The 13,444-nt window shown below is 41.4% G+C and overlaps 1 protein-coding gene across 4 annotated transcripts in view; it reads right to left on the bottom strand.

Moving 5' to 3' along the window:
- Positions 1–13,062, bottom strand: part of clcn3 (chloride channel 3) — a 154,462-nt gene extending 141,400 nt beyond the window's left edge. For 2 of the 4 annotated variants that reach the window (XM_060834908.1, XM_060834945.1), the window contains exons 1-2: positions 5,827–5,913; positions 247–422 (exon numbers count right to left, since the gene is read on the bottom strand). In XM_060834908.1, coding sequence (XP_060690891.1) covers positions 247–406 — 160 coding nt within the window. In that variant the 5' untranslated portion in view covers positions 407–422; positions 5,827–5,913. Of the gene's footprint in view, positions 1–246; positions 423–5,822; positions 5,914–13,022 lie in introns of those variants that run through there. The other 2 variants (XM_060834926.1, XM_060834917.1) reach the window with 2 other exon arrangements.
- Positions 13,063–13,444: the final 382 nt, after the last annotated feature.

The following is a 13,444-nucleotide window of genomic DNA, read 5'->3' as shown; positions in this document are numbered from 1 at the left end:
ACACAAGTAAAGCAAGACTTGTTTGTTCCTGCACAGAAACCCTCTCACAACAGAGACTAACACGCTGTTCTCCTTGCTGGCTGACTACACATTTTTAGTCGTTATTTTGAGATACTTGTTATACTTTTAAGTTATAGCTGTGTGCAAGATTGTTGGGTTTCAAAAAAAAAACCAAAATGGTAAAAACAACGTTGGGTACAATTTACACAGGTGCAATGACAGAAGCATAAAAACTCTGCAACTCACCTGTAGAAACATCTCCATCCAGCAAGTTGTCATCCTCCGATCCTGTAAAGTCCATAATGACTCCTGCTCCATCTAGCAGTTCTTCATCACTACTTGCACTGGTTATACTATTGTAACTGTTCCTGTAATATCCTCTAGAAAACAATTGTTCGGACTCCATTTAGCACCTTGATGATCTGAAGAGGCGAGAAATAAACAATTAAACCATCAAGTGCACGTTCACCTTGAGTTGCCTTAAATTCCAACCACCTGTACACCTCACCCTATTTTTGTTTTGGAAGAAAGGGGCAGCTAACAAGTAAAATGCTGGCAATAAATACCTAATGGTTCCAATTTCTGCAAAAATAAAGTTAATGCAATATAACAACTCAATTTTAAATAAAAATAAATTTCAAATAATTATGATCACAAACTTTTCACAAATCAGACAGCAATCTTCAGTTTCAAGAGATTAATCCTGTAGTAAAATCTACCCCAAAAACAACACTGAGTAGAAAGGGACAAATTTATTCTGGAACAAATACAGAAGATCCTTATTCTGCACTTTAGCTACATTGTCAAATAGGAAAACTTGGTCAAAGCATAGATTTAAATCCAGCCCGCAGAAAGTTAAGCCTTCTACAAACCTATGTGAAATGAACTGAAACCGGTTCAAACATGCTGATAGAAGATTTGGACACATTCGATAAAAACTTAAATGATTTATGTGACTTTTCATTTGATGGTCTTATCACTACGATAAGAAATAGAAGAAAAAAAATGGCATTGCCGGGAGGAAGTGATGCTCTGCTGAACAAAACTTTAAAGCACAATGTGAGTAGGGGAAAAAAAAATCTCCTCTGTTTAGCAATTCATGCTATAGTTAACCAAGAACACCTAATTCAGCCCACAAGCAAGCAAAAAAATCGCCTGTCAATACCTGTGTAAAAATTAGAGAGTGGTAGGTGAAGAGAAAGTAGCAAAGCAGCAAATAATTTGAAGCAGGGTAAATACTGTCTCAAACGTTCCACATCAAAAGTTTCTATTTCTGGCAGGAATTTAGAATTTAACCTTGTCCTACCACAACACATCACCAATGAATGTCCCCTGTTCTTTCCATTAGCTGACATTTTTTCCATCCTCATCAGTTGACTCAATGTCATACAATTTGCTGTTTCCTTCTACAATCACACAAGAAATAATTCCACATGAATTAACATGAAAATGAACTCAGTGTTCAACACGAAACTCTTTGCAACTGGTATGATATTCCATATTCAACTTTAATAATGATGAATTTTGGTGACGAATCTGAATTGAATAAAATGCTGCGAACTTGTAACTAGCAACTAAAACTGAACAGTTATGTCAAATATAGCAGATGCAAAGTAAAACTCAATCTGCTTAGTTAAGTTCAATATCTCTAAAGTTATGATACTTTCAATTTCCCAAACAGGTTGTCATTCTAATCTATTCAAAAAAGAATGCTAAACTGGTAGCTTCGGTCAGTTTGAACTATGGGCTTAAAATAAGCACACATTTCACCCACTGAAGTACCTCAATTGAGAGTGACCAAAATGCTACCTATTTACTATTATATGCCAAGCATACACAAGCAATCAAGCTCCACTACTCCAACAACCATACCAAAACTGGAAAAAAAACAGCAAGTGCTTGAGAAGGTCAGCATTTGTAGAGAAAACAAAACGCTGAAATGATGGTCATAACAGTAATCAGGATAATGTTGTTGAGGAGAACATTAACATGGATGGACAGGCTAAACCTCGCCTCCCACTTTGATTACTTTCTAGAGCAACAAAGCTTTATAAGCAGATCAGCCATAACTTTCTAAGTATAACAGACTTAAGGGGCTAAATAACCTACTCCTGTTCTGATTTTCCTTATACTATAAACAATTATGTAGAAACTACAATATTCCCTCTGTATTGCCTCAATATGGAATGCAGAAATTTGATCATTAAAAGCAAGAGAAATCAAACGTGGACAAATACTGCTATCAATCTACTCTCAATTATCAGCAAAACAATCAAAGTTATCTTTGATAGTGCTACCAAGCAGCACTTAACCTGTTCAGTTTGAGCCAAGGCCGCTCACTCCTGATCTCATTACAGTCTTAGGCAAATATGGTCAGTATAAATTGAACTCATTTCCCTTTTCGAAAACTGATGCCTTAGACATCAAAGCAGCTTTTGGCCAAGTGTATCATCAAGGAGCCTTCATAAAATTTAAGTCAATGGGATCAAAGGAAAGCTTTGTTGGGAATTATACCCAGTGCAACAGAAGGTGTTCTTGTTGATCAAAGTCAATCGTCTCAGCCAAAGAACATGATTGCACGAGTTCCTGAGCAGTGTCCCAGGCCTTATCATCTTCCATCTCTCTTGTCAGAAGTGGAGATGTGCAGTCAGTGAACAATGTTCAGCACCATTTGCAACTCCTCAGATACCAAAGTAGACCTGCCCAAATGCAGTACCATCTGGGCAACCATCAGGCTTGGCCTGATAAGTGGCAAGAGATATCAATGGTTCACAAGTGCCAGACAATGACTACCTGCACAAGAAAATCCAATCATCATTGAATAATCACTATCAACACCCTGAAACTGAACTCAACTAGCCGTTTAACTATTGTGGCTACCAAAATAATCAGAAGTTAGGAAGTCTGTGATGAGAAACTCAACTGTTGACCCCTCAAAGCCTGTTCACCACAAGGTTCAAGTCAGCAGTGTGATGGAATACTCTCCACTTGGCTGGATCACAAGTCCAACAACACACACACAAGTTTAACACCATCAGGACAAAGCAGCCAACTTAACTGGTACCTATCTAACACCTACACAATTTTATACCAAGCACAGTGGCAACAGCATTTACCATCCACAAATTGCAAGCAATAACTCATTCAGACTCTTTCAACAGTACCTTCCAAACATACAAGTATGACCACCAACCAGCAGATATAAGGAAACATCATCGTCCGGATTTAGAATGATAGTACATTTCAATCCTTGTCACCAGGTCAGAATCTCCCTAACATCATTGTGACTGTACCAGCACCAGAAGGACTACAGCAGATCAAGAAAGCAGGTCACTACTGCTCAAGGGCAATAGATGCTGGCTCAGCCAATGCCCAAATCTCACTTAATATAGAAAAGGTTGACAGTTGACATAGTGGCCTGCCCCAGCGAAAGTCTACGTTTTCAGACACAATGTCAAAACTGACATTCAACATTGTACTTCTAAGAATTATAGCGAAGGCATCAGGTCGAATTATATTTAACATAGAGTCATAGAGATGTACAGCATGGAAACAGACCCTTCGGTCCAACCCATCCATGCTGACCAGATATCCCAACCCAATCTAGTCCCACCTGCCAGCACCCGGCCCATATCCCTCCAAACCCTTCCTATTCACTCAACATTTGCACAAATCAACCCCTTGTTTGCAGACTTGAATCGTTGCTCTTCATATTTAAAAACTTGCACATTCCATATGTTATCCTATCAAGCTGGTATTCAAGCAGTCAATTCGCTTCATCTTAAAATGGTATTATTAACCCTTCCTATGAGAAAAACACGACCAATCTTATTCTTAACATTGTTGATGTTAATCATGTCCAAGTGAATCATACAAACTTTGCCACCCCACCGATCTACTTACAACATTGCTCTTGCAAAAGTAAAACAGCGTCTGTTATATCAGCAAATATCCATCCACTCTTTACCTAGCATATTCTCCAAAGGTGCTCAGTGACGAATTCCCAGAGTTAAAACAAACAACAACAGAATGTGACACTTTCAACGTCACATGACTCTCACTAATTTTTATTGAGGCACCATAGAAAGCATTCTCATCGGATGAATCACAGCTTGGTATGGCAACTGCTCTCCCCAAGACCACAAGGAATTACACAGAGTTGTGAACACAGCCCGATCCATCATAAAATCCAGCCTTCCTTCCACTGATTGTGTCTATACCACCCATTGCCCCAGGGAAACAGTGAACATAATCAGTGACCCCGCCACCCTCTTTTGTCTGGCTGATGATACAAAAGTTTGAAAACACATATCAACAGATTTACAAACAGCTTCTTCCCTGTTGTTCTCAGACTTACGAACGGGCTTCTACACCTTCTCTGTGGCTCGAACACTAGATTCTGCTCTATTACCATGATATCCTTGCATAAGGTATGATTTGTCTGGTTAGCATGCAATACAATACTTTTCACTGTATCTCAGTACATGTGACAATAATAAATCAAATCAAAGAATGTGTGTAAACAGAAAGGGGACAATTTCTATCACAGAGAACTTGATCTTATTACTCCAAACTGGGCTGACACTAATGGGACAATATTCAGAACCATATTTCTTTGAAATGCTTTCAAAACAAATCATGCCTGATCCTCCTCCTTGTTGATTTGTCTCATTTAAAACAAGATAACAGACACAACAGCAAGTTGCATTAAAAAGGATCTGAATTCTTTCGGGTTGACAAAGAACATTATAAGTCACATTATAAGTCACCTTGCATGCAGCTTATGAAGTTTAAAGGAAATCTGATAGTGTAGTTTGATAACAACATCGCTTCTTTGAACTCTTGGAGTCCAGAAATTGATATTAAATGGACCTCTGTGCATGGACAAATGCATGAGATCCAATTAAATGACATTTTACAGTTGTCTCATCCGACATTGCCTGCACACACAACACTGTTGACGCTGCAAACGAAGAATGCAGAAATCCAGAGACAACGCATAGTCATCTTTTAATAACTAATAAAATTCAGCCGATCTAATCATTTCCGAAGCGTTTGAATTATTAACAGCCTGAGACTGTTCAGAATATCGTACATTAGAAAATCGTTTTGTTCCCTGAATTTCTGAAACTCACAGCACAACACTGAAATGTCAAGCCGTTTGCAGCATCTATTCCCTACACCAGCTTAGCGAATGCAGTTAGCCCCTTAGCTGGCTACAAATATATTTCCAGTTCACACTCTCATGCAGCAGCAGCAGCAACAAAATCATGCTGAGATGTGACTGGACCCCGTGGGGAGAGATACTGAAGGGAAATGATCCTGATAACCACTCTCGTCTCGGAGGTGGATGAGTACTTGAAATGTCTACAGTACATAAGCGTCAAGGTGATGGGGTCAAGTGACGGAAATTGGGTCTCGACTTCGAAGACAAGAAGCGGTTTTTTTTATATATATAATATATAAATTATTTATTTGGTCGGTGGGCCCCTTCAGTGATTGTCAGAATCTGTAATCGAGGTTGCTGGTTGGGGGGGGGGGGGGGGCGAAGGCATCCTGCTGCATGTGGGACATGCCCATTCTGCAGCCGGAGGCCCTTGCCCACCCCAAAACTAACGGGACAGTCGGGCCCACTCAGCCCAGCCCAGCCCAGCCCGGCTGCTGGCTCACACGGGGCTTGGAGGAGAGCCACCGAGATTAAAAACAGCGCCACGTCCTCGTCGGCGAATAAATAAGTAAGCAATATTTGTACATAAACAGTGGGGATGGGAAGGCGCGTACACAATACTGTACGCAAAGCTGTGCCGTTTCTATTACTGTACCTACTCGGCATATTATCCTCCCGGCTCCTGTTGTCATGGCACACTGAGTGAATCGACGCTCTGACATCGCGAGGCTGGGGCTCGCCTCCTCCCCCCCCGCCGCCAACCGCCCCGGCCAGAGCACGCGCGGATCGGGTGATCACGTGCACGTGACCGGCCGCAACGTGCTCGCGCTCTTCTCTCTTCCCCCCCCACCCCCCTCCGGGCCTCGGATGGAGTGCGAAGAGTGGGCAAGCAAAAGAGAGAGATGCGCATGCCCAGCAACGGCCGCCGGGGCCGAAGACGCGCGCGGGTGCGCGCTCAGGAGGTTGCACCAGTTGGGCGAGGTCAAGAACAAGTCGAAGTTGGAAAATCGCACAACATCAGGTTATAGTCCAACAGCTGCTCTTTGGATGCTGCCTGAACTGCTGTGGTCTTCCAGCACCACTGATCCAGAATCTGGTTTCCAGCATCTGCAGTCATTGTTTTTACCTTTATATAGTCCAACAGGTTTATTTGGAATCACTAGCATTCCGGAGTCTGGCTCCTTCATCAATCAGCTTTGGAAGAGGATCAAAAGACGCAGGATTTAAGGCAATTTATAGCTTTTGCTATAAATTCTGTGTCCTATGATCTTCTTCCACAACCACCTGATGAAGGAGCAGCGTTCCAAAAGCTAGTGCTTCCAAATAAACCTGTTGGACTATAACTTGGTGTTGGGTGGTTTTTAACTTGGTCCACCCCAGTCAAACACCAGCACCTCCGCATCAAAGAAAAGTCACGCAATAGCAAGTCATAGTCCCAACAGGTTTATGTGAAAACACAAGGTTTTGAGAGCCTCACTCGTTCACATGCCAGTGAGAGAAAGGAACCACCCCAGGCTGAGTTTGACACAAGTCACTTGAAAGAAATTCTGGGGTTTGCATATTAAATCAATCAAAACCTGCATCTCAGTTCTAAATGATTAAAGATTTAAGAACGATTAGGAGTGTCCAATACATTTGCATCAATTGTATCTTATGAATTTAATCTTATAAATTCAATGTGCCATGTCTCCTCTCTCACTGGCACCTGGCGGAGGAGTGAGGCTCCAATAGCTTGTTTTCTAAAATAAACCTGTTAGATACAACCAGGTTTTGAGGGTCATGTCAGTTTGTGTCTAGTTGATGTTCATGTATCCTGGTGGCTAGTTTTCTGCCTGTTTGTCCAATGTAGTGTTTGTTACAGTTCTTGCACGATATTTTGTAAATGACATTAGTTTTGCTTATTGTCTGCATAAGGTCTTTAAAGTTCATTAGCTGCTGTTTTCGTGTGTTGATGGGTTTGTGGGCTACCATGATGTCAAGGGGTCTGAGTGGTCTGGCAGTCATCTCCGAGATGTCTTTGATGGAGGGGAGGGTGTCTAGGGTTTCTGGACGTGTTTTGTCTGCTTGTTTGGGTTTGTTGCTGAGAAATCAGCGGACTATGTTCATTGGGTACCCACTCTTTTTGAATACACTGTATAGGTGATTTTCCTCTTCTCTGCGTAGTTCCTATGTGCTCGAGTGTGTAGTGGCTCATTGAAATAATGTTCTGATGCAGCTTCATTTGTGGACTTTGGGATGATTGCTTCTGTAGTTCAATATTTGGTCCATATGTGTTGTTTTCTTGTAGCCACTGGTTTGAAGTTCCCGTTAGCTGTTCGCTTTACCGTGACAACTAGGAATGGAGGGTTGTTGTTGTTTTCCTCCTCTTTATTGAATTTTATGGCAGTAAGGGTATTATTCCTGGTCTTGAAGGTTTCCACTAATTTGTTTCGTTTAGCGAAGACAAAGGTGTCATTCACGTAGCAGACCCAAAGTTTGGGTTGGATGGTTGGCAGAGCTGTTTGTTTGAATCTCTGCATTACCGCCTCTGTTAAGAACCCTGATATCTGAGCTCCCATGGGTGTTCTGTTGATTTGTCTGTAGGTTTTGTTGTTGAAGGTGAAGTGGGTGGTAAGGCATAGGTCCACTAGCTTGACGATACTGTCCTTGCTGATGAACCTGTTCATATCCATCAAATCAATCTGGCCAAGGACACACTGACTACACTATTAGAAGACCCAAAGACACACACACCAAACACCACCAACATCATCAGCAAGGACAGTATCGTCAAACTAATGGGCCTATGCCTTACCACCCACTTCACCTTCAACAAAACTGACAAGCCAATGGAATACCCATGGGATCTCCAATATCAGGGTTCTTCGCAGAGAACATGAACATCAACTAGCCACAAAACGACATGACCCTCTCTCACTAGTATCTTTACATACAGACAAGGAAAGTTGCCCTATTATAAGAAAGATGTGGATGCTTTGGAGAGGGTTCAGAGGAGGTTTACCAGGATGCTGCCTGGACTGGAGGGCTTTTCTTATGAAGAGAGGTTGACTGAGCTCAGACTTTTTTCATTGGAGAAAAGGAGGAGGAGAGGGGACCTAATTGAGGCATACAAGATAATGAGAGGCATAGATAGAGTCGATAGCCAGAGACTATTTCCCAGGGCAGAAATGACTCACATGAAGGGTCATAGTTTTAAGCTGGTTGGAGGAAAGTATAGAGGGGATGTCAGAGGCGGGTTCTTTACACAGAGAGTTGTGAGAGCATGGAATGCGTTGCCAGCAGCAGTTGAGGAGGCAGGGTCATTGGGGACATTTAAGAGACTCCTGGACATGCATATGGTCACAGACATTTGAAGGTGCACACATGAGGATCAGTGGTCAGCACAACATTGTGGGCTGAAGGGTCTGTTCTGTGCTATACAGTTCTATGTTCTATACCACTTCAACACACTCATCCTAGGACATGCTAAACAGAGACATGCACGAGAATCCTTATTGATTTGGGTCCCATTTACCAACTCCTGAGAAAAAGAAATAGAAATGATGTCACCATAGGAAATGACATCACTAACCCAAGGAAATCCAAACATATAAATAGAAAGCAGGAAACACCAGCAGTACTTCGTCCGGAGGCTCACTGAAGAGGTTACCTAGTTTGGTGATGAAACGTCTGAAAATGAACCTGCCAGCTCAGTGAGCAAACCTACACCCAGTAGCAGATGGAGTTCATTCAAATAAATGTCAGATGCTGCATTTTGGAAAGGTAAGTTCAGGGCAGGACCTATAGACTTAATAGTAAGTTCCTGAGGAGTGTTGCTGAACAAGAGACCTTGGAGTCCAGATTCATAGTTCCTTGAATGTAGAGTCTTGGATAGGCAGGACAGTGAAGGAGGAGTTTGGTATTCTTGCTTTATTGTTCAGTACATTGAGTATAGGAGTTGGGAAGTCTTGTATAGGAAATTGGTTCAGCCACTTTTGGAAAATTGTGTTCAGTTCTGATGTCCCTGCCATGGGCATGATGTTGTGAGACTTGAAAGGGTTCAAAGAAGATTTACAAGGATGTTGCCAGGGTTGGAAGGTTTGAGTTACATGGAGAAGCCGACTAGACTGGGGCTATTTTCCAGGAGTGTCATAGGCTGAGGGGTCACCTTACAGAAGTTTATAAAATTGAATGGGTGAATATCCAAGGTCTTTTCCCCATGTAGCGGAGTCAAAAATTAGAGGGCAGAGGTTTAAGACAAGAGGGGAAAGATTTAAAAGGGACATGGGGGCAACTTTTTTATGCAGAGGGTGGTGCATGAATGGAATGAGCTGGCTGGCCAGAGAAAGTGGTGGAGACTGGTATAATTACAACATTTAAAAGGCATCTGCATGAATATGTGAAGAGGAAGGGTTGAGATGAATATGGGCCAAATGTAAGTAAATGGGACTAGATTAATTTAGGATATTTGGTCAGCATGGATAAGTTGGACCAAAGGGTTTGTTTCCATGCTGCATAACTCTATATGGTAAACTATTGTAGAGTGACAGAACAGGGTAAATTAATAAAAGAATTGAGTATGTAAGAAAACCTATGACAGATGAAGTATAATGCGAGCAAATGTGAGGTTATCCAAAAGAGAAAGGCAGATTATTATCTGAATGGTGACATATTGGGAAAAGGGAGGTGCTATGCACCATTACTGAATGAAAGAATGCAGATGCAGCAAACAGTGAAGAAGGCCATTGGTATATTGGCCTTCACAGTGAGGGGATTTGAATGCAGAGTATGTGTTGTTGCAATTATACATGGCACTGGTGAGACCACATGTTGAACATTATGTGCAGTTTTGCTCTCCTCTGAGGAAGGATGTTGTTGCTACTGAGCGAGTGCAACAAAGGTTTATCACCTTTTTCTTATTGGATGAGTTTGATCAGCCAGGATCAAATTGAATGGCAGAGCAGGCTTGAAGGGCAAAATGGGTTTTTCCAGCTCCTATTCTCAGAGTGGAATTATAGTGTAACTGTGTGAAGTGATGGAATAGAGTAAATTATTAAAGAGAGATGAATTGGGATAATTTAGTAAAGAGTGAAAGAATTGGATAAATTGGTAAAAGTGTAATGAAATGGGGTATGTTAGTGAAGAGTGAAAGCATACATGGTTTATTGAAGAGTGACTGATTTGGTGAATTGTTAAAGATGGAGAGTATAAGGTAAATTAACATTTGCAAGTTACATTCAATCCACACAAATATAAAGCAATGATTCTCTCCAATAATGATTTGGATGTGAGCATAAGAGGTACAGTTAGTAAGTTTGCAGATGACACCAAAATTGGAGGTTTAATGGACAGCAAAGAGGGTTACCTCAGATTACAAAAGGATCTGGACCAGATGGGCCAATGGGCTGAGAAGTGGCAGGTGGAGTTTAATTCAGATAAATGCAAAATGCTTCATTTTGGGAAAGCAAATCTTAGCAGGACTTATACACTTAATGGTAAGGTCCTAGGGAGTGTTGCTGAATAAAAAGACCTTGGAGTGCAGGTTCATAGCTCCTTGAAAGTGGAGTCACAGGTAGATAGGATAGTGAAGAAGGCATTTGGTATGCTTTCCTTTATTCGTCAGTGTATTGAGTACAGGAGTTATGTTGCGGCTGTACAGGACATTGGTTAGGCCACTGTTGGAATATTGCGTGCAATTCTGGTCTCCTTCCTATCAAAAAGATGTTGTGAAACTTGAAAGGATTCAGAAAAGATTTACAAGGACGTTACCAAGGTTGAAGGGTCTGAGCTACAGGGGGAGGCTGAACAGGCTGGGGCTGTTTTCCCTTGAGCTGAGGGGTGACTTTATTGAGGTTTACAAAATTATGAGGGGCATGGATAGGATAAATAGACAAAGTATTTTCCCTGGGGTCAGGGAGTCAGAACTAGAGGGCATAGGTTTAGGGTGAGAGGGGAAAGATATAAAAGAGACCTAAGGGGCAACTTTTTCACGCAGAGGGTGGTACGCATATGGAATGAGCTGCCAGAGGATGTGGTGGAGGCTGGTACAATTGCAACATTTAAAAGGCATTTGGGTGGGTATATGAATAGGAAGGGTTTGGAGGGATATGGGCGGAGTGCTGGCAGGTGGGACAAGATTGGGTTGGAATATCTGGTTGGCATGGATGGGTTGGACCAAAGGGTCTGTTTCTATGCTGGACATCTCTATGACTCTATGACTAAGAGACAATCTAACCACAGCTCCTTGATATTCAGTAGTGTTAACTTCACTGAATCCCTCACTATCAACTTTATTGGGGTTACCACTGACCAGAAACTCATGGATGAACCATATAAATATGATAGCTATAAAAGCAGGTCAGAGGCTATGAATCCTACAGCAAGTAAGTCACCTCCTGAGTCCCCAAAGCCTGTCCCACCATCTTACAAGACACTTGCCTGGAAGAGTACATCTCCAACAACATTCAAGAAGCTTGAACACCATTCAGAACAAAACATTCTGCTTGATTGACAATACATCCACAAATATCCACACCCTCCACCACTGACGCCAGTTGGAACAATGTGAACTATGTACAAGATGAACGGCAGATATTCACCAAAGATCTTTTGACAGCACTTTCCAAATCCATGACCACTATCATCCAGAAGGAAAAGGACAGCACATATGTGGGAACACACCACCTTCAAATTCCTCTCTGAGCCACTCACCATCCTGACCTGAAAGCATACCACTGGTTCTTCCAGCATCATTGAGTAAAATCCTGGAATTCTCTCCCTCATAACATTGAGGGTCTACCTACAGCACATGGACTGCAGCAGTTCAAGAAGACATGCTTACCACTGCCTTTTCTAGGACAACTTGGAATGGACAATAAATAAGCATGTGAATAAAAAAAGTAAACAGAGACAGAATTGGGAAAATTGGTAAAGAAAGACAGATTAGGCTAAATTAGTAAAGGGTAACAGAATTGCACTAATTTAGCAAAGAGAAAATAGGATAATTTGGTAAAGAGTGACAGATGGGTTGATTCAGTGAAGTGACAGAATTGAGTAAGTTATTAAACAGAGACACTGTGTTAATTTAGGTCCAGATTGACAGAATAGGATAACTCAGTAAAAATCATCAGATTGCAGTAAATTAGTCAAGAATGGCAGGATGGAATAAATTGGTAAAGAGTGACCAAATGGGATATATTAATAAAGAGTGACAGTATTGGGTAAGTTTATGCAGAGAAACAAATGGGGTCAATTAGTAGACAGAGACAGAAGAGGGTAAATTAGGTCCAGAGTGACAGATCAAGCAAGCAAAATTTCATTCTGGAATATGACCTGTAATCATCAGCTGAGATCAAAATGCAAGTAACATCAACTCGCAATTTTTCAATCCTTTTTCAGTCAGACACAACAACCTTTCACCAGCAGTATCACACTTCAATTAAGTATAGTTCTCCAAAATGGAATTGGTAAGCTTACTTGGCTGGACATTTGGCTTATTACAGAGGGCTACCAATAGCATGGTTTCAATTCTTACACCAGCTAAGGTTCCCATGAAGAGCTCTCCTTCTTACCTCTCTCTCTCTCTCTCTTTCTCTATTAAAACATAATATCAAATACATGCATAATAAAAGAGTATAATAGAAACAAACAAGAAAATAGAGTTTAAAAGTCTTTCAGTATAGATTTCAAAGCTTGGACCACAGTTATAGAGTCATAGTCATAGAGATGTACAGCATGGAAACAGACCAAACGGTCCAACCCATCCCATGCCGACCAGATATCCCAACCCAATCTAGTCCCACCTACCAGTGGCACTCCACTGGTCACAGGCCTCCATTCTGAAAAAAACCCTCCACCACCATCCTCTGTCTTCTACCTTTGAGCCAGTTCTGTATCCAAATGGTTATGAATTGTTGATGTAGGTCTCTAGCAGAGATCCCAACTTGATGACTTTGTCAGGTGCTGCTTCCTAGAATTATGATTAGGGAGAGAAAGAGAGAAGTTTCACTTCTTGTTGACGTAAATTATTTTTTTCTCTTCTCTCTGCACTGTTGCTCAATAACAGCTGTTGAATTCTGAAATCTAGGACAATTGTCTTTTCAAGCAGCTCAGGTGAGATTTTCATCGACTGCTGTGTGAAATTATTAATCATGTGAATGATATTAGAGATGCAAATGTCTTGATGTTTTCTCAGTTTTCTGGTTTTGATGTCTTTAGATAAGAATTTCAATGTATACAGCTTTGCTTACTCGACATGAAACTTGTTTCAGTCTGTGGTCAGTTAACCGCTACAATCAT

Source organism: Hemiscyllium ocellatum, chromosome 2 (genome assembly GCF_020745735.1).
Source record: "Hemiscyllium ocellatum isolate sHemOce1 chromosome 2, sHemOce1.pat.X.cur, whole genome shotgun sequence".
Classification (NCBI taxonomy): Eukaryota; Metazoa; Chordata; class Chondrichthyes; order Orectolobiformes; family Hemiscylliidae; genus Hemiscyllium; species Hemiscyllium ocellatum.
The sequence above is the reverse complement of the archived record's forward strand: the minus strand, read 5'-3'. Positions and strand labels throughout refer to the sequence as shown.